Source organism: Aquarana catesbeiana, linkage group LG09 (genome assembly GCF_042186555.1).
Source record: "Aquarana catesbeiana isolate 2022-GZ linkage group LG09, ASM4218655v1, whole genome shotgun sequence".
In the NCBI taxonomy this organism is placed as follows: domain Eukaryota; kingdom Metazoa; phylum Chordata; class Amphibia; order Anura; family Ranidae; genus Aquarana; species Aquarana catesbeiana.
Genome location: NC_133332.1, coordinates 114,520,832 through 114,541,919, shown reverse-complemented (window position 1 = coordinate 114,541,919; position 21,088 = coordinate 114,520,832). Strand labels below are relative to the sequence as shown.

The 21,088-nt window shown below is 46.5% G+C and overlaps 1 protein-coding gene across 3 annotated transcripts in view; it reads left to right on the top strand.

Moving 5' to 3' along the window:
* Positions 1-21,088, top strand: part of FRMD7 (FERM domain containing 7) — a 103,511-nt gene that overhangs the window by 31,717 nt on the left and 50,706 nt on the right. For all 3 annotated transcript variants that reach the window (XM_073599165.1, XM_073599164.1, XM_073599166.1), the window contains 2 exons: positions 20,764-20,806; positions 20,931-21,009. In XM_073599165.1, the coding sequence (XP_073455266.1) occupies positions 20,764-20,806; positions 20,931-21,009 (122 nt within the window). The remainder of the gene's footprint in view (positions 1-20,763; positions 20,807-20,930; positions 21,010-21,088) is intronic.

Below are 21,088 nucleotides of genomic sequence, written 5' to 3'. Positions count from 1 at the left end.
AATTTTGAAAAAAAATGATATTTTCTACTTTTTGTTATTAAAAAAATCCAATAAACTCAATTTTAGTCATACATTTAGGCCAAAATTTATTCAGCCACATGTCTTTGGTAAAAAAAATGTCAATAAGTGTATATTTATTGGTTTGCGCAAAAGTTATAGCGCCTACAAACTAGGGTACATTTTCTGGAATTTACACAGCTTTTAGTTTATGACTGCCTATGTCATTTCTTGAGATGCTAAAGTGGCAGGGCAGTACAAACCCCCCCCAAATGACCCCATTTTGGAAAGTAGACACTCCAAGGAAATGGCTGAGAGGCATGTTGAGCCCATTGAATATTAATTTTTTTGTCCCAAGTGATTGAATAATGACAAAAAAAAAAAATTACAAACAGTTGTCACTAAATGATATATTGCTCACACAGGCCATGGGCATATGTGGAATTGCACCCCAAAATAAATTCAGCTGATTCTCCTAAGTATGGGGATACCACATGTGTGGGGCTTTTTGGGAGCCTAGCCGCGTACGGGGCCCCGAAAACCAATCACCGCCATCAGGATTTCTAAGGGCGTAAATTTTTGATTTCACTTCTCTCTACCTATCACAGTTTTGAAGGCCATAAAATGCCCAGATGGCACAACCCCCCCCCCAAATGACCCCATTTTGGAAAGTAGACACCCCAAGCTATTTGCTGAGGGGCATGTTGAGTCCATGGAATATTTTATATTTTGACACAAGTTGCGGGAAAGTGACACATTTTTTTTTTTTTGCACAAAGTTGTCACTAAATGATATATTGCTCACACAGGCCATGGGCATATGTGGAATTGCACCCCAAAATACATTTAGCTGCTTCTCCTGAGTATGGGGATACCACATGTGTGGGACTTTTTGGGAGCCTAGCCGCGTACGGGTCTCCAAAAACCAATCACCGCCTTCAGGCTTTCTAAGGGCGTAAATTTTTGATTTCACTCTTCACTGCCTATCACAGTTTCGGAGGCCATGGAATGCCCAGGTGGCACAAACCCCCCCAAATGACCCCAAGCTATTTGCTGAGAGGCATGGTGAGTATTTTGCAGCTCTCATTTGTTTTTGAAAATGAAGAAAGACAAGAAAAAAAAAATGTTTTTTCTTTTTTCAAATTTCAAAACTTTGTGACAAAAAGTGAGGTCTGCAAAATGCTCACTATACCTCTCAGCAAATAGTTTGGGGTGTCTACTTTCCAAAATAGGATCATTTGGGGGGGGTTTTGTGCCACCTGGGCATTCCATGGCCTCCGAAACTGTGATAGGCAGTGAAGCGTGAAATCAAAAATTTACGCCCTTAGAAAGGGTCCCAAAAAGTCTCACACATGTGGTATCCCCGTACTCAGGAGAAGCAACAGAATGTATTTTGGGGTGTAATTTCACATATTCCCATGGCATGTTTGAGCAATATATCATTTAGTGACAACTTTGTGCAAAAAAAAAAATGTGTCTTTTTCCCGCAACTTGTGTCACAATATAAAATATTCCATGGACTCGACATGCCTCTCAGCAAATAGCTTGGGGTGTCTACTTTCCAAAATGGGGTCATTTGGGGGGGGGGGGGTTTGAACTGTCCTGGCATTTTATGCACAACATTTAGAAGCTTATGCCACACATCACCCACTCTTCTAACCACTTGAAGACAAAGCCCTTTCTGACACTTTTTGTTTACATGAAAAAAATATTTTTTTTGCAAGAAAATTACTTTGAACCCCCAAACATTATATATTTTTTTAAAGCAAATTCCCTACAGATTAAAATGGTGGGTGTTTCAGTTTTTTTTTCACACAGTATTTGCGCAGCGATTTTTCAAACGCATTTTTTTGGGAAAAAACACACTTTTTAAAATTTTAATGCACTAAAACACACTATATTGCCCAAATATTTGATGAAATAAAAAAGATGATCTTAAGCCAAGTACATGGATACCAAACATGACATGCTTTAAAATTGGGCACAAACGTGCAGTGGCGACAAACTAAATACATTTTTAAAAGCTTTTAAAAGCCTTTACAGGTTACCACTTTAGATTTACAGAGGAGGTCTACTGCTAAAATTACTGCCCTCGATCTGACCTTCGCGGTGATACCTCACGTGCATGGTGCAATTGCTGTTTACATTTGACGCCAGACCGATGCTTGCGTTCGCCTTTGCGCGAGAGCAGGGGAGGACAGGGGTGCTTTTTTTTATTTTATTAATTTTTTTCTTTTTTATCTTATTTTTAAACTGTTCCTTTCATTTTTTTTTTTTTTTTTTTAGCATTTTTATTGTTATCTCAGGGAATGTAAATATCCCCTATGATAGCAATAGGTAGTGACAGGTACTCTTTTTTTGAAAAAATTGGGGTCTATTAGACCCTAGATCTCTCCTCTGCCCTCAAAGCATCTGACCACACCAAGATCGGTGTGATAAAATGCCTTCCCAATTTCCCAATGGCGCTGTTTACATCCGGCGAAATCTAAGTCATGAAATGCTCGTAGCTTCCGGTTTCTTAGGCCATAGAGATGTTTGGAGCCACTCTGGTCTCTGATCAGCTCTATGATCAGCTGGCTGAATCACCGGCTGCATTCTCAGGTTCCCTGTTGGGAAGAGAAAAACCAGCCAGAGCCGGTGAAGGGGGCATTCCCTCCCACTGCTTGTAAAGGCAGTCTAGCGGCGAATTAGCCGCTAGGATTGCTTTTACATGAAAGCCGACCACTGGTTGAAAAGAATGACACCAAGATGATACCTAAACCTGCAGGCATCATTCTGCTATAACCACTCAAAGTCCAGCAACATACCAGTACATTGCTGGTCCTTGTTGGGCATATATTGTAATCTTTTTTTTTTTCATGCAGCCTGTGGGCTGAACTAAAAAAAGAGATTGATCGGTGGGTATGCCCACCATTAGAATACCTCCCTTCATCCACCCACTTCTAATGATGGGCATACATGCACCATTTATATATGCTGAAGCAGGGGGGCATCCTCCTGCAAAAGGTAGGAGCAAATCGCTCCTCCGCGCCTGCTGCCCCCATGCTTAGGCATATATCACCTGTAACTTTTGTAACTGTAACCGGTTCCAGGTTCGGGTCTCTCAAAATGCGATGGCATCTTGGGAGACCTTGTGTTTAGTGTGCCTAGTCTGTGCAATGCTGTACCCTACGCTAATACTCAACTAGTGTATGGTAGCGTTCAAAACATTCACCAATGCAAAGACCAGGATTGTCAGGACAGGAGGGACAATAATAGTCACGCCTATATCCGCGCTTGCTGCAGACACAACATTTTTTTGGGGGGGGTTTGTTGGGTAGGGGTACTCGGGAGGACATAAAGAAAATGCCTCTCATGCAGCCGACTGCATTTGGTTGGGGATGTGAATGGGGGAAGTACGGGTGCTGCAGAAGCGGTGGGTTCCCAATTAGGATTGGCGAATGCAACAGGAAGGGCACTATGGGCACGACGGGCCTGTGTTTGTCTTCTTGGTGGCAGCGGGACACTACTTGTGCTTGCCACCTCACCAGCTTGAACTGCACTTATGGGACTCGCCACGTCACCAAGTGTTACTGCAGTGCTGGTTTGACTACGACCGGGGTGTACTAGGCCGCTGGTGCTTGCCAGGAACACACCATCGGTCTCCTCCCACCTGACAGGACGAGGATCTGTGTGTTTACATACACAGATTCACGGTCCTGCTCCGCTACCGGGCAATCGCGGGTGCCCGGCGGACATCGCGGCCGCTGGGCACGCGCACCAGGACCCGAGTGACATGGTGGGCGCACGCACGCGCCCCCTGGGGGGCCTGGAAGGCTGTCACGTCATATGATGGCGGCCCAGGATAACAGCTGCACCCGCTGCCACCAAGAAGACAAACACAGGCCCGTCGTGCCCATAGTGCCCTTCCTGCTGCATTCGCCAATCCTGTAGGTTTGTTGTTAAGTAGAATCTGTTTGTAATTTTGAACTGGTACATTTTTAAAGTGTATCTCCAGCCAAGCTTTTTGGAAAACATAGGGAAGGGTTATCACCCCTGTAACATTTGTTTTGCTGTCTGTGCACCTCTTCAGAAGATTTCACTTCACTTTCTGTCCCAATGACAAATGTTTTTTGAAAATGTGGGGTTTTTAGTGAAACAAGGATTGGTGATAAAGCATCAGTGGAGAGGAGACACTTTTTTTCCCATATTAACTCTTACAAGAGAGAATTTCCCTTCCTAGGGGTAGATTTCATCTCACTTCCTGTTGTCTCCTTCCGTTTGCATGTAGGAGTCATTTGTAAGTTGGATGTTTGAAAGTAGGGGCCTGCCCTATATACCCTGCAGAAATTTGGGCCTTAGGTGTTGGTGTTGCCACAAGACTGTAAGCCCTCACAGTTACTCTTGGTGGGCGCAGGAACAGGCCCTGCTGTGAAATATTAGATCAAGAATTGTAATTACATGCCATTGTTGAACAGTGGTAGAAAAATTGGGCCTTTGGTGGTGGTGCCACAACACTATAAGTCCTCACAGTTACTCTTGGTGGGCGCAGGAACGGGCCCTGCTGTGAAATATTAGATCGAGAATTGTAATTACATGTCCCTGTTGAACAGGGGCAGAAAAATTGGGCCTTAGGCACTGGTGCCACAACATTGCAACCCCTCACAGATATTCTAGTTGAGCGCAGCAATGAACCCTCCTGCAAAATATTGCATCAAAAATTGTAATTACACGCCCCTGTTAAACAGGGGATGAAAAATTGGGCCTTAGCCACTGGTGGCGGCGCCCAGAATCAAAAATGTTCTTACAAGCTATCAGCATGATCATTTAGGAGGAAGAGGATAGTCACTCAGCATAACAGGATAGTCACTCAGCATCAACATAGGCAGTCTTGAAGAGATCTGACATTTCAAAAAAAATTATTCGGTTACATCAGCATCAGGTGCTTGGTAGCTGGTGGTGATCCAAGACTGATTCATTTTTATGAAGGTCAGTCGATCGACCGAGTCGGTGGACAGGCGCACCCTGTGATCGGTTACAAAGCCTCCAGCAGCACTGAATGTGCGTTCCAAAAGAACGCTGGATTCAAGATAAGCTAGTAGCTCAATGGCATACTATGCAAGCTCTGGCCAGTGATCCATCCTCAAGACCCAGTTACCCAGAGGATTTTCGATGGGAAAGGTGTCCAAGTCAGGTCTTGCCCCTAGGTATTCCTGCACCATGTAAAACAGACGTTGGCGATGGTTGCTGGAACCGATCATACCATGGGGCTGCGGACTAAAAAATTGTCTGACCGCATCGGTCAGACGGCCACCTTCTCCACCCCTCCTTCTTTGACGGACCGAAGCCTCAGCAACACGTTGTCCAGGAACAGGAGTTTGTAACCTCCCAGTCTCTGGGAACGCATTGCACAGACCTTTCTGCAAGGCCTCCCGAAGATGTTTCATCCTCTGCTCCCTCTGCGATGGCAATATAAGGTCCACAACCTTACCCTTGTAACGTGTGTCAAGGAGGGTTGCCAGCCAGTAATGATCCCTCTCCTTGATACCACGAATACGAGGATCCTTCCGCAGGCTTTGCAGGATCAGGGAGGCCATGCAGCGTAGGTTTGCTGAGGCATTCGGTCCGGAGTCCTCTGGGTCACTAAGAACGACATGATCCGCAGCCACCTCCTCCCAGCCATGTACAAGTCCATGGGTTTCTTGGGACTGTAAATTATCCCTTGAAGAGTGCTGCTGATGCTGAGTGCCAGGCTCCAGCTCCATGCTGACACAATCCTCCTCCTCATCCTCTTCCTGTGTGATTGGCGGCAAGCAGGAACACTGTCTGGATAAAGGGGCCTTGAGAGCTAAGGAAGTCCTCCTCTTCCTGCCTCTGTTCTGCCTCATGTGCCCTGTCCATTATTCCACGCAGCGTGTGCTCCAACAGGTGGACAAGAGGGACAGTGTCACTGATGCATGCACTGTCACTGCTCACCATCCTCGTGGCCTCCTCAAATGGTGACAGGACCGTGCATGCATCCCTGATCATGGCCCACTGGCGTGGGGAAAAAAAAACAAGCTCTCCTGACCCTGTCCTGGTGCCATACTCGCACAGGTACTCATTGATGGCCTTCTGCTGCGTGTGCAGCCGCTGCAGCATGACCAACGTTGAGTTCCACCTGGTGGGCATGGCATAGATTAGGCGGTTCTTGGGCAGGTTAAATTCCTTTTGGAGGTCAGCCAGGAGGGGGTGGAGGAGAGAGGTGTGTTAGAATCACCAGTAGTAGCATTTTGGAAGCGTGGTGGTGGAACAACCTCCAACACTACTGCACATTGTCCTGCATCCTTCCCAGCTGCCAGCAGAGTCACCCAATGCGCTGTGAAAGATAGGTAACGTCCCTGTCCATGCCTGCTGGACCATGAGTCAGCGGTAATATACACCTTACCGCTGACCGCCCTATCCAGCGAGGCCAAGACATTGCCTTCCACATGCCGGTAGAGAGCCGGAATCACCTTCTGTGAGAAAAAGTGGCATTTGGGAACCTGCCACTGAGGAACCGCACATTCCACAAACTCACGGAAGGGGGCAGAGTCTACCAACTGAAAAGGCAGCAGTTGAAGTGCTAGCAATTTAGCCAAGCTAGCATTCAACCACTGGGCATGTGAATGGCTGGGAGCGAATTTCTTTCGGCAGTGCAGCAGCTGGGGCAGGGAAATTTGCCTGGTACAATCTGACATCGGTGTACTGATAGCAGATTGCCTGCAAGTACTTGGCTGTGACACACCTAATTCCACACCTTCATTCCTCTCAGTGCAGGTTTCAGAGAGGACTGAAGGTATAGTGGGGTTGGAGATCCCAGATGATGAGGAGCAAAGAGAGGTCCTCTTTGTTCTTTGGTGTGGGTCTTTTAGGTACACTTGCCAACGAACAGCATGGCAGGTCGACATATGTCTGGTCAAGCATGTGGTGCCCAAGCGGGTGATGTTTTGGCCATGCGAGATACGCTTGAGACATATGTTGCAAATAGCAGCGGTGCTATCTGATGCACTTGTCTCAAAAAAGGCCTACACCAAATGCTTTTGGAATAACGCGCAGAGACAGCAGCGCCCTGCACATGTGTAGCTCTGCTGTGTGATGCTGTCAGTGTGCTGCCCTTAAGCTGGCCCCTGGAGGGCACCCTGCCTCGTTGGTGATGTACCTCCTCCTCTCTCCTATCAGGCACCCATGTGAAGTCAGTGAACTCATCATCCCCTCCCTCCTCATCACTGGAGCAAGCCTGGCTGTATGCTGCAGCTGGGGGAACATGACTGCCAGATTGCTGTCCTTCTTGGGCACCCGCTCTCTCTGGGCTCACGTTACTGCCTTCCTCTAGCTGAGTACCATCATCGGAGCCTTCAAAACGCTGGGCATTCTCCTGGAGCATGTACCCAACACTGAGGTCAAACAGTTCGGAGGACTCCTCAGGAGGACATGGTGGGGCTAGGGAAGGAGTGACTGATGCCATTGAGCTGAGGGAAGAGGCCGCGTTGGCAGCTGCTTTGCCAGACAAAGTACCCTGAGCCTGAGTGAGAGAGGATGAGGAGGATGAGGACGGCTTGGTCATCCACTCTACCAAGTCTTTCGCATGTTGTGGCTCAACACGGCCAGCTGCCGAAAAAAAGGACAAGCGTGTTCCACGGCCACGTGCTGATGAGGATGCACCGTGTCCACGACCAGCACTGTTGCCTCTAGACACAGAGCCTGCTTGCCCTTTTTTTATTGGCTTGTGACTGTCTGCCTCTCCTTGTTGGCCTTCCAGACATACTAATGGCCTGCAGTGAGATGTAACTGCACAAAACTGGGATGTATATATACTGATTATACTGCAGTTAGCAGAATCAACTGCCTGCCTGTAGTATTATTAGTATGAGAACACCAGCAATTGTCTTCAGGTAGCTTTAGGTGCACACTGTGCAGGGTACACAGTACACTGACTGTAAATACTTAAAGCTGCCTGCCTGTGGTATTAATAGGATAAGAAGAAGAAGACCAGCACTTGTCTTCAGGTAGCTATAGGTGCACACGGTGCAGGGTACACAGTACACTAACTGTAAATACTTAAAGCTGTCTGCCTGTGGTATTAATAGCATCAGAAGGAGAACACCAGCACTTGTCTTCAGGTAGCTATAGGTGCACACTGTGCAGGGTACACAGTACACTAACTGTAAATACTTTAAGCTGCCTGCCTGTGGTATTACCAACTTAAGGACCAGCCTCGTTTTGGAATTTAGGTGTTTACATGTTTAAAACAGGTTTTTTTGCTATAAAATTACTTAGAACCCCCAAACATTATATATTGTTTTTTTTTCTAACACCCTAGAGAATAAAATGGCGGTCATTGCAATACTTTTTTTTCACACCGCATTTGAGCAGCTGTCTATACACTTGAATAAAAAAAAATAAGACAACAGTAAAGTTAGCCCAATTTTTTTTTTATATTGTGAAAGATAATGCTACGCCGAGTAAATTGATACCCAACATGTCACACTTCAAAATTGCGCCCGCTCGTGGAATGGCGTCAAACATTTACCCTCAAAAATCTCCATAGGCGACGTTTAAAAAATTCTACAGGTTGCATGTTTTGCGTTATATAGGAGGTCTAGGGCTAGAATTATTGCTCTCGCTCTAACGATTGCGGCGATCCCTCACATGTGTGGTTTGACCACCGTTTTCATATGCGGGCGCTACTCACGTATGCGTTCGCTTCTGCGTGCGAGTTTGTCGGGACGGGGGGGTTTTAAAAAAATTTTTTTTTTTTTTCATTATTTATTTTACATTATTTTATTTATTTTTACACTGTTTTAAAAAAAAATTGTGTCACTTTTATTCCTATTACAAGGAATGTAAACATCCCTTGTAATAGAAAAAATCATGACAGAAACTCTTAAATATGAGATCTGGGGTCAAAAAGACCTCAGATCTCATATTTACACTAAAATGGAATAAAAAAAAAGTCATTTAAAAAAATGACATTGAAAAAAATGTGCCTTTAAGACATATGGGCGGAAGTGATGTTTTGACGTCGATTCCGCCCTGCAGTGTCATGGAGACGGGTGGGCGCCATCTTAGCCTCACTCGTCTCCAGGCACAGCAAGGAGATAGACGCGATCGCCTCTGCCGCTACCAACGGCTCCAGTAAGCGGTGGGGGGCACTGGATCGCGGCGGGAGGGGGGCCCCCTCTCCTGCCACCGATAAAAGTGATCTCGCGGCGATTCCGCCGCAGAGACCACTTTTATCTGAAAGCCGACCAGTTCAGGGGAGTTCAGGCCCTGAACATTGTGTGTAGCTATCTGGAGTGTGGTATCAGTGTCTGGAGCAGAGGATGAGGGAAGCTGCCACACCCCATGTCACCTACGTTAGGGAGGACCTTGTAGTCGCCCTGTGAGGGGGGAGTTCGGTTGCGCTGGGCCGCAGGAAGCGTGGTAGGCTGGGAGGGAACCTGGTGAGTGACTTAATAAAAAACAAATGTTAATATCTGCGGGGGGAAAAGGACAGGGAAAGGAAAGTGAGAAAAGAAGGAAAGAAAGAGAAAGAAGACAAGTAGAGGTGAGGAGGCAAACTGAAGCCTCATCATAAGGTTTTGACCCAAATCCAGGGTGAAAATCCCCCCCTGGAGTTCTTGTCAAACAAGTAGTGTCTGATCCACAAGGAGCAGACAACCTACCCCCCAGAGACAAAAGGGTCTGAGGGATAGGCTGAGGCACATATTCAGCACTCAGGACTTAGGCGCCCTTAAAAACTTTAAAAAAACAATAATAAAGAAAAAAGTAGGTAGGTTCTAAAATGAACCCTGGGGAACTCTAAGTTGTCAGGATCCCTCCTCCTCCACTTCCGAAGGATGGAGAGACCGGGAGACCCCGGGGCAAAACTCAGTCTCACGTTAAGGCTAGCAGTCTATACATGTTGGATTGTCCCGGGTATAATCTGGAGCAGGCCCATAACTTGGGCCTGTTTCAAGTCCATAGGCTAAACGGAGTGGGGATAACAGTCCACCTGAAGACTATAAAGTGAAACCAAAAAATGTTTTGAGAAGAAAAAAATTTGAACACGGAGACCCAAGCTCAAATCGACTCGGGACCCCATAGAAAAACCCTTAAATTTGGTCCTCTCTTGGGCAAGAGAAACAAATAAGGAACAGTAAAAAAATAACAACCGGCCCTTTGGAGCAAGGACCCCACTCAATGAATGAGGAGAAACAAATTACTTCAACCTGAAGGAGGTGAGGGAAATTGGGACTGCAGCCGCAGTAGTCTCCCCGCTTCAGGTCGGGCCATTGTCTTTAATTCTCTTGGTCCTTGGCTTGTTCCACAGGGGAGTTTTAGGGCTCGTGGGCAATGGTCATTTCTCGGCGTTGAGATTATAGTTGGATATGTCCATGTCCGCTTCCTGCGAGATGAGCTTCAGAGAGAGAAGGATTCTCTCTCCCTCCTGAATAGTTGAGAAGGAATACTGCTTGCTCTTGAGGGAGAACTTGATAGCGAATAGGAAGACCCACCAGTACTTTATCTCCTTTTGGGATATGACTTTGAGGAGAGGTTTCAAGGCCGTCTTCTCTGGATCGTAGATGGGGACAGGTCTGCAAAGATGAGGATTGGGTGACCCCGGCAAGTTATCTGTTTCACCGCTCTGGATTGCTTCATTATCTCTTCCTTAACCGAGTAGAAGTGTGGTTTAACGATGATGTCCCAAGGGGAACTGTCCTTCTGTGGGGGTCCCAGGGCTCGGTGTACTCTATCTGATTCCAAGCGGTGCTGTGGTATGTTAGGAATTAAGGCCTTAAGGCCACTTGGGCTGCCTGGGGTACTTCTGTGATGGACTCAGGGAGCCCCCTGATCCGGAAATTGTATCTTCTGGATCTGTTTTCAAGTTCGTCAATCCTGGAAATGGCTAGATCTAGCCTGTCCTGCAGAGTCTGGATATGGTCAGAGTTCTGGTTAGTGGTAGCCACAGTCATATCTAATTTGTTCTCGATTGACTTCCAAAACCTGGGCCACAGAATGGAAGCAGCTTTAATATCTCCTGTTATTCTTGCAGCCGTGGCGGCCAAACCCTTCTCTAGTAGTTCAGAGAATTTCAGGAAGAGGTCTTCTGGGTGGGGGTATATGTCTTGTGCTGGGGTGGACATGACCGAGGCTCCCTGGTGTGGGTGGAGAGAAGGCCCTGCTGGGGAGAAGGCACTGTCCCCAAAGTCAGGGCCCAGGAGGGATTCTGTGGAAGGTGTCATCCTCTGTTGGGGGCCATGTAGGCTTGCAGGGGTGTATGTGAGGGATGCTGGGGCAATCACTTGCCTGTGTTCTGGATGTCCCTCAGCGCTTGAAGCATGCTGCTGGGCCGTGGTGGCCATCTAGGTACACCCCGCCGGCGATGCCGAGGCAAATTGCGGTCCAAGGTCTCTGCGGACCGGGATTCCGGACATGCGGGGGGACTCCCTGGCTGTTTAGGGGTCCTGTGCACCGAAGGATGCTCATTTCTAGGGGCTCAGTTTCCTTCTTCGGGCGCCATTTGTCCTGGGAGGAACGGAGCTCCTGGCTCAAGCGGCCATTTTGGATCCTCTGCACATGCACACTGCCGGTTCTGGACTTCTTAATGCCTAACAGGTCTAAAAGTCTCTTGATGAGGATGCTCTTGAAGTCTCTCCCTTGATCAGAGTGGATACGTTGGGGCAGGCCATAGTGTACAAAAGAACTTCTCCACTAAGATCTTGGCCACTGTGGATGCCTGTTGATCCTTTGTGGGAAATGCCTGGACATACCGAGTGAAGTGGTCAGTCACTACCAGGATATTTCCCTGTCCACTCAGATCAGGCTCCAAGCACAGAAAGTCAATGCACACCAGCTCCATGGACCCCTGACTTTGAAGATGGCCCATTGGGGCAGCTCGGTGAGCAAACTTTTTCTTTGGATACATCTGATGCAGGAGTGGCAATAGCTCTCGACTTCAGCTCACATGCAGGGCCAGTAGAATCGGTCCATCACCAGGTGGAAAGTCCTCTCGGGCCCTGGGTGGCCATGGTTGTCGTGTAGGGCAGTTAAAACCGTCTCCCTATGTTTTTCCGGTAGAAATAACTGCCATTTTTCTTCAGGATCGTCAGAGGGGCCCCTTCGGTAGACCACCCCTTGATGCAGCTGCAGACGATCCCACTGTCGGTGCAGTAGATGGGCCTCCTTCGGGGAATCAGTAAGGAGCAAATCAGGGCGTTGGCTCTCCAAGGCCTTCAATGCCAAGCTACAAAGAGGCTCTTCCAACTGGTCCCTTTGCAAGTCTTTCTTAGAAAGCTTTAGCAGACCTTCATCCCCAACTTGGGTGACATTGCAATAACATTTGGGGGCACCAGCAGCTGAAACTCTTCGGTCCTGGATCATCCCTCCAGCTTGGTGTTCTGCTCCTTGACATAAGGCTCGTACCCCTTCAGGTGTCAGCTGGGCTCATTCTTCTGGAGGGTCAGTGGGGCAATGGGGCCTTCTTGACAGAGCATCCTCGTCTTTGTTCCTAACCCCCGGTTCGATACTTCAGGCTGAAAGTAAACCCCGAAAGGACAGCCAACCATCTGTGACCTGTGGCGTCCAACTTGGCAGTGGTGAGGATGTAATCATGAACTCTGCTCCGTATAGATAATCCTTCAGTTTATCCACTACTGCCCACTTCAAGGCCAGAAACTCGAGTTTGTGTGTGGGGTAGTTCTTCTCGGTGGGTGCCAAGCTCCGACCCACATAGGCAACAGGCCGTAGGTGGCTGTCGTGCTCCTGATACAGCTCCCCGCCTAACCCATCTTGACTGGCGTTAACGTGTAGTTCATATGGCTTGTTGGATCTGCATTGGCCAGGACTGGAGCAGTTGTTAGGCTCCATTTCAACTACCTAAAGGCCTCTTCACATTGGGCAGTCCACTGTTCCTGAATGGACTCTCTTAGTTTTCTAGGCCCTCCAGCTGGTCTGACAGGCTTCGTCAGATCTGAGTGACCATCTTCCTCTTTGCTTTTCATTAGCTCATTGAGTGGGCGAGGTATTTTAGCGAATCCCACAACAAAACTTCTGTAATAAGAACAGAATCCCAGAAACGACCTGAGCTCGGTCACATTAATAGGCCTCGTCCAGGAGGTGACGGCTTCCAGCTTCTGGGGGTCAGTGGCCACTTTGTCGGCAGACACGATGTGACCAGGGTAGTTGACCAAGGGTTGATAAAACTGGCACTTCTCCAGAGACAGCTTCACCCTCTCGTCATGAAGTCTCTTAAGGACCTTCTCCAGATGCTCTTCGTGCTCCTCCAAGGTCTTCCCAAAGACAATGATGTCGTCTAGATACACCAACACTTTTATCAGGTTCATGTCACCCACCATCTTCTCCATGAGCCTTTGGAAAGCGGCTGGGGTGCCGAACAAGCCCTGAGGCATAAGGTAAAATTCAAAGGACCCCACCGGGGTAATAAAGGTGGTGCTCTCCCGATCCTCAGGATGTATGAAGATTTGATATTACCCACTCTTCAGGTCCAGCACGCTGAACCATTTTGCCCCTGACAGGCTCTGCAAGGCATCCTCTATCCATGGGGTGGTGTACTGGTTGGGAATGGTCCTTCTGTTCAGTGTCCTGTAGTCGATACACAGCCTCAGCGACCCGTGCCACCACTATCGGAGAAGCATATGGACTTCGGTATTCCCGGATGATACCTGCTCCCTTCAATTCTGCCAATTGTTCATGCAGGTCTTCCAAGTCTCCTAAAGGAATCCGCCGGACTCTTTCTCTGAACGACTTATGCTCCTGAAGACTGATCTGGTGGTTGGCACTCTTTGCACATCCCACATCAAATTCACTCTTCTAGAATGCAGCCTGCCATTTCAGGAGTCTTGGCTCTTTCTCTCCATTTGGGTGAAAGAGGAGTGTTCTTCGGATAGAACTCCTTGACGGGGATCCCATCCTTTTCTCCCCCCACCAAATCAGAAGGTGGGACTGGGGTAGCCGGATTTACCAGTCCCAGCAACATCCGAGCTGGCATCTTCACTGGCGAGGCCCTTATGTTGCAGACACTGACCGAGATCCTCCCGTGACTTCTCTGCAAGGCTTTGGACGGAACCACTTCGGGAAACATCTCCACTCCCATGTCTTCTCTCTGTCTGCTTCAAGGACAATGAAATGACCTGGTTGTTTCCAATTTAGTTTGACAGATACCCGTAAACAGGCCACTTCACCAGGCTGTAACACCTTCTCACTCCAGTCCAAGTGCCAGATCTTTCCCACTTCTCCAGACGGGGCCTTCTCTTCTGCTGATAGGTGCTGATAGGCTTGTCTCAACATGGGGTGCACACTTGTAGTTAAAGTGTCCGGCTCTTGGACAAGAGGTGTTAACAGTCTTCTGACAAGATCAGTATTAGTCCCGATGATGAGAGAACTCTTACTGGCCCCTGGTGGGCGAGGACAGACCACTGCCAAAGTGTCAAGGGTCTCAGCTTTCCCAGCTACAGAGGGATCGAAGGTCAGCCTGACTGGTAGATAGCCATCATAGGGAAAGTTCTGATTCCCAATGCCCCATATCTCTAGCTCTTCTAACTTTTGTAATGGCGGGTGTTTGAGGTGCCTGTCATAGAAGTCTCTGTAGAGGAGGGGCACTTGAGCTCCAGTATCCAGAAGGGCCTTGGTGTAGATTCCCTTTACTTGGATGGAGACAACAGGAGAAGGTCCCACCTGCTTATCAGGGAGCTTGGAGGAAGTGGTGGTCTTGGCCCGTTCAGTGGTTTGTATCCGCACTTCTTCCTTGCGGAAGTTCTGATCCGGCTTGAGTCTCTGTTGAGCTCAGGGAGTCTGGTGTGCATTGACTTTCTGACGCCGGGTAGCATGTGTCAAAGGGAGCGGGACACTGGGCCGCTCCGAGGCAACAACGGGAGCCCTCTGAGAGGGTTTGGACTCCCGCTGCTGTCTCTTCATGTCTTTGGCTTTGGAGCTAGCTACTGTAAATGGACACCCGGCTGGCTCCTTCACCGGGGCCCTCTGAAGTTTCCCACCGGCTTCTGGTGCTGTACATCAGGCTTCACTGGGCTTGGGCATACTTGTCAATAATGTCCAACTCCTCCGCAGTTGAAGCAGATTCCTTGGTTTGCTGGCTTCTCCACCTTAGCAACCGTAGAGCTTGAGGACTTCTTGGGCACTGAAACTTCATCGCTTGGTAGGACAGTGGACTTGGCGGTCAACAGGGCCATCATCTCTATCAGCTGCGACACCTGGGTTTTAAGAAGCTCGACCTCGGGGTCACCATCAGCTGCACTGGCCACCATGACCCCAATGACAGATTCTGACCTCTGACTTTTTTTTTTGTTTTGCAGCATGGCCTCCTCTTCCCGCACAATCCGGATCAGATCTGGGTACTTCAAGATGCCACCATCTTCATGGGTTCTCAACAGGAGGGTGATGGGGTCCAAGGGTTGGGCACCCCTCAAGACTTGCTGGGCACGGACCTCATCCACTTTCCGGGGTCTAGACCCATCTTCAACAAGATCTGGTGCATAATTTTGTCCAAACGTCTCATGTACTCCGACAACTTCTCTCCCTCATTTTGGTAAGTGTGCTCCAATGGTACATGAGATCAGAAAACTTCTCTGTGCGCCCAAACACATCATGCTGAATTTTCAGGTAGTCCTTGGCAACATAATCCTGCTTATTGAGCTTCAAATTGCGGATGGCTTCTGAGGCAGGCCCATTTAAACTCTGTGATTCTCTGTTTCTTGTGGGTCTCAGGAATGTCCCATTCATCCAAGGCTTGTGTTGCCTGGTCCAGCCACTCTTCAAAGTTGTCCTCCCCTGTAGGCACTGATTGTCTTCCAGAGAAGACCCTTAGCTTCCGATACCCAGTTCCAGAGTATTTTAGACGGTCTTTCTGACATTTTGACATGAAGTCTCCCAGGGCAGCAAAGAATTCTGGTCCAATTGTGGTCAGAGGTGACGGGGAGGGAACTTTTTCCGTAGCTTGATTGGAGCTGGGAGGCCCTCATCTGGAGCCTTCAGATGGATTATACAAAGCTCCGTCTTGTTGGCCAATTGCACACTGGCACCTTTAAAGCTTTCAGGGACTCCTTGTCTCCACTAACAGCGCATAGGCGCGGGAGGCCCCATGGTTTGTTTTGACAGCAATCACCCAGACCTTCCTGTCTGGGGACAGCGTCTTCACTACATGGCTGATTTGTTCTTCAGTCCAGGTCTCCCCTGGGAGCTCAATCACCACACTCGGCTCTGAGTGGGTGCCTGCTTCTTCACACCACTGGATCGCAGCTGCAGGGTCCATCCTGGTGCTTGCAGGGAAGCTGACTAAGGAAGTTGACTGCAGAGTAGGGTTATATCCCGGACGAGCCCCCACGTGTAGTGATACCCCTGAAGGAGCTGCTTTTGTTTGTTCAGTCCGTTACTCTGCCTCTCAACCCCAAAGAACTGTCTCAGCCCCTCTGGCACACCTAGCAATGTGATTAATGGAATACTACAGTAATGACACACTGACACAGTTCAAGTATTAATGTTTCTTTCAATTTTCTTAGGCAGTAAAAACTCAAAATATTATTGGTCAGCCAGATCCCGGACAAACAACCAGGATTTGGTTGAAGTGATTTTAATAATGCTCAAACAAATATGCAAATAACAGCATCAATACAGTCAGTGACAGATAATCTGTAAATACCTTCTTCAAAACTATTGAGTACTTGTAGATATTACCAATACTAAAGGGGAACCCCAGGCCAAACTATTAACCATTAACTCTGAGAGGTCTGACTTAAAGGGAGTGGTATAAAGGCCCTTATAGCAGCAATGACAGTAATGTCCACGTTACAGATCTGATTGTCTTCACCGGCATGGAGGAGCTCATTAACTTTTATCCAGTGAGGTGTAGTAGCAAGCAATAGGTTTATTGAAATGAAGAGAGATAAAGGTGTCTCTGCACAGTATTCAAAGTAGGTTCAGCAAAGTATTCCTAAGGTAGAGACATCTGTGCAAAGTGTCCCAGTAAAACAGTGAGAAATGATTTGTAAAGGTGGGCAACTGCCCTCTCACTAATGACCAGGCCGATTCGATGCCCTCTGGACAGCAGCTCATGCAGTAACATCCGTGCAGTGGACCCGCCTTATCGATTTCCTGATGTGAAGCTCAGCACACAGGTCGGCAGGCGACCAGAGTGGTGCTGGATGGATGTCAGATTAACAGCATGCAGAGCTAGGCCCCCCTCGTCCAGGTTGAAATGCGTGGTAGGCCACAATACCCCTGTCAGAGCGGCGGGGTGGCCTCCACATGAGGGGATCCAGGAAGCAAAGAGCTGGGCCTAATCTGCCCTGTACTTTTATAGTCTCTCCCACAATTCTCTCGACTCTGCAGTGCAGCCTGGGATCTGTGGTCCTGTCACCTTAAAATTCAGGCCGGCTGCTCTGTGCTGGGACTTCTTATCCCACAGTTCTCTTCTGATGTTCCCTGATGATTGGCTCTCTGCCTCTGCAATAGGGAGGCAGGGGAAAGGGCAGAGTGCCTGTGTGTGTGTCACTCTTCACACAGGGAAACTAGAGGGTGAGAGGAGAAAACCTGCACTGGGGCTGACAGGCCCATCCATTACTGTCAGTCTCTGCCTTGTGGTCACCAGCAGGGACAACAGGAGGCGCGGGAGCCACGAGGGTGGCAGAGCAGACCACCGCTACACATATGTTAGTTGACCTAATTGCACGCCCCTACACACTAAATAGATATTCTTTCCTTTCTACAGTACCCACAAATTACAGAGTCGGACTGTAGTGCTTTATTGTAGGGATAAGTATAATTAAGGAGAATTTCAGATTGTATATTGTAGAAATGTACTGCACAGATGACTAATATATATGAAATTACAGATGTTTACATTGACATATTTTCACACCCTGAGAAAAATGGTTAATTACATTGTAGAAACCTAAAGACATAATCAAAATGATCTATTTGAAGAAAAAGTGTAACAAGTATGGTGATCCAAGTATTGAGGATTGCAGGTATGCATGAATATACACCGATCAGAGAAATAACCATGCACTTATTTCTGGCAAATTGAAAATGTTTGAATTGCCAAATTAGCCAGGGGCTCAGACTTGCTCACTTTTCAAATGCATTCAATTCTATTGGAAAATTGTTCTTTACTATAATATGTTATATGGTACTGTCTAACCTATATACTCTTTAGCATATATGTTTTAATACATTTTCTATCAAGTTTGTTTTAAAAATATATATATATTTTATACTATGCTATAGTAGATTGACGTGTATGTCATGTTGCAGTTGTGTTCCTGAAAAATGTATGTTTCTGTGACAGCACCATCTTGTGGTAAGTCAAGGATACAACACTTACCACCTGCATACAAAACCTGAGTGATCCTATGTCTGAACAGGCAAAGCACAGTCTTTACAGTCCTAGCTGTGGTCTTTTGGTTCCAAAAACAAGTGAAAAAGTAATCATGTGTAAGAATGTCCCTGAACTGTAACCTATACAGTACCTAACACTTAATCTAAGGCTGGGTTCACACCGGTGTGCTGCAATTTGGGCACAGCGCAATTGTAATTGCGTTTGAAATGTGCTTTTAGGTGCACTCCCACTGACTTCTATTAAACCATGCATTTTTTAAAAGTGCATTAAAGATGCACTATGCAGGAATTTGATGCACTTTCATTAAAACTCACAATCCAATAGAAGTCGATAGGAGCACACCGGAAAATGTGTATAATTGTGCTGCACCCAAACCAGAGCACACTGCTTCGAACCCAGTCATACATATTCCATACCATTTAAAATTCAATTACCTCTAAAACATAACCTTAAAGTAGAACTAAAGGCAAATCTTTTTTGAGGTAGGGGAGGGTTATAAACCCTGTCAAGTTTTTGGTTTTGGCATTGGGAAGATTTCCCCTTGCTTTCTGTTGCAAAGCCATAAGAAGTGAAAGGAAAACCCTCCAAATGGAGGAAATCCCTGGATGTCACTGGGGTCACCAGAACTAGTGTCCCCATGGGACACTCTATTCCTGTTCTGGTGACAACCCAAAATGTGTGCACACTGTACACCAGCTGCCAGTTACCCTGAGCTTGTGTGGCAAGACAATCTGATTTGGGCAAAACTTGGCTTGTGTAGGGTTATGGAACATTGCACAGTGGTATTCAGTAGGCTTGTTAAAGTGTAACAACTGTAAATTTCCCTGTCTGGAATCTGTCACAATAATTACATCTATGCATTTGAGCCTTCATAGCCATTTACTGCTTCAAAGCTTGCTCACTCACATGCATAGTGTGCTCTAAGTTATCAGAATTTATGATTTCTTGGTAATTTTTCAGAGAATATGAATAACACAAAAACATTTCTTTCACTCATGGTGTTTGGCTGAAGCCATTTATTATCAATCAACTGCGTTTACTCTTTTAAATCATAATGAGAACAGAATCTACCCAAATGACCCTGATGAAAAGTTTACATACCCTGGTGATTTTGGCCTGATAGCATGCACACAAGTTGACACAAAAGGGTTTGAATGGCTTTTAAAGGTAACCATCCTCATCTGTGATCTGTTTGCTTATAATTAGTGTATCTAACTGTTGGTCAGCAAGTCTAGCATGCCCATGCTTGAAGTCTCACCACTGCGCTCATGCAAATAATAATCTAGAGCTGCCACTTAGAATGATAATGAAATATAAATTTATTTTAAATGAAAAAATAGTGGCGCTGATATCACAATGTAATAGTGAATGAAATACTAAACAGTGTACTAATATACAATAACACCATGTGAATAGTGAGAACCATAATTAAAAATAAAGATAGCAAAAAATAAATGAAAGAAATTTCAATAAAATTAAAGTCCATAAAAGTGATAAACTTCAAGTGATTGACTCAGTGATAATTCTTCTATAATAAATATCTTAAAGAAATTTACTTCCACCACACTGTTAGTGACAATGATTCCGCTCCCCTTAAGAAAACGCACTCACCAAATTTAAATGCCTTGCACTCTCATTCTCGAGGACTTTCTGAAAACATGTGGTGTGGCTGTTTCAAGATGCACAATAATGAGGCACTTGAAGAAAGATGGGCTGCATGGTCGAGTCACCAGAAGAAAGCCATTACTATGCAAATGCCACAAAGTATCCAGCTTGCAATACGGAAAACAGCACAGAGACAAGCCTTAAACCTTCTGGCACAAAGTCATTTGGTGTGATGAGACCGAAATTGTGCTTTTTGGCCACAACCAAAAAAACTACATTTGGAGAGGAGTCAACAAGGCCTATCATGAAAGGTACACCATTCCTACTGTGAAACACGGAAGTCCCTGGTCTCAGTCCCTGGACCTCAATATCATTGAGCCACTCTGGGGAGATCTCAAACGTGCAGTTCATGCAAGACAGCCCAAGAATTTACAGGAACTGGAGGCTTTTTGCCAAGAGGAATGGGCAGCTTTACCATCTGAGAAGATAAAGAGCCTCATCCACAAATACCACAAAAGACTTCAAGCTGTCATTGATGTTAAAGAGGGCAATACACAGTATTAAGAACTGGGGTAAGTATACCTTTGATCACGGTCATTTGGCTAGTTTCTGTTGTCATTATGATTTAAAAAGTGTAAACACAGTTGATTGATAATAAATGGCTTCAGCCAAACACTAACCATGAGTGAAAGAAAAGTTTGTGTATTCATATTCACTGAAAAATGGGCAAAAAAATCAAATTCTGCCAGGGTATGTAAACTTATGAGCACAACTGTATATACTAAAGAGTGAATCCTCTTATTGTTGCAGGTGTGGCTGGGACTTCTGAAACCCATAACCAAACAGGTGAAAAGTAAGTTTGTAAAACTTAGGAAAAATATTTAAAACTTGTAAAAGTACTCTAAAGAAAAATGTATTTTACTTGCATAACAGGCCAGAGCATTACTTCCCTGTGTAGAATGTGCTTTTTCTTTAAGATCCTAAGGAAACCATTTTCAAATTCATGGTTAAGTTCTTCCCAGTGGACCCGGGACAACTGCGGAGTGAGTTAACTAGGTAATACGTTCTATTTACTTTTGTGTTTTTTAATGTAATATGCCTCAATCAGGACACTATCCTTGTTTGACATAACACA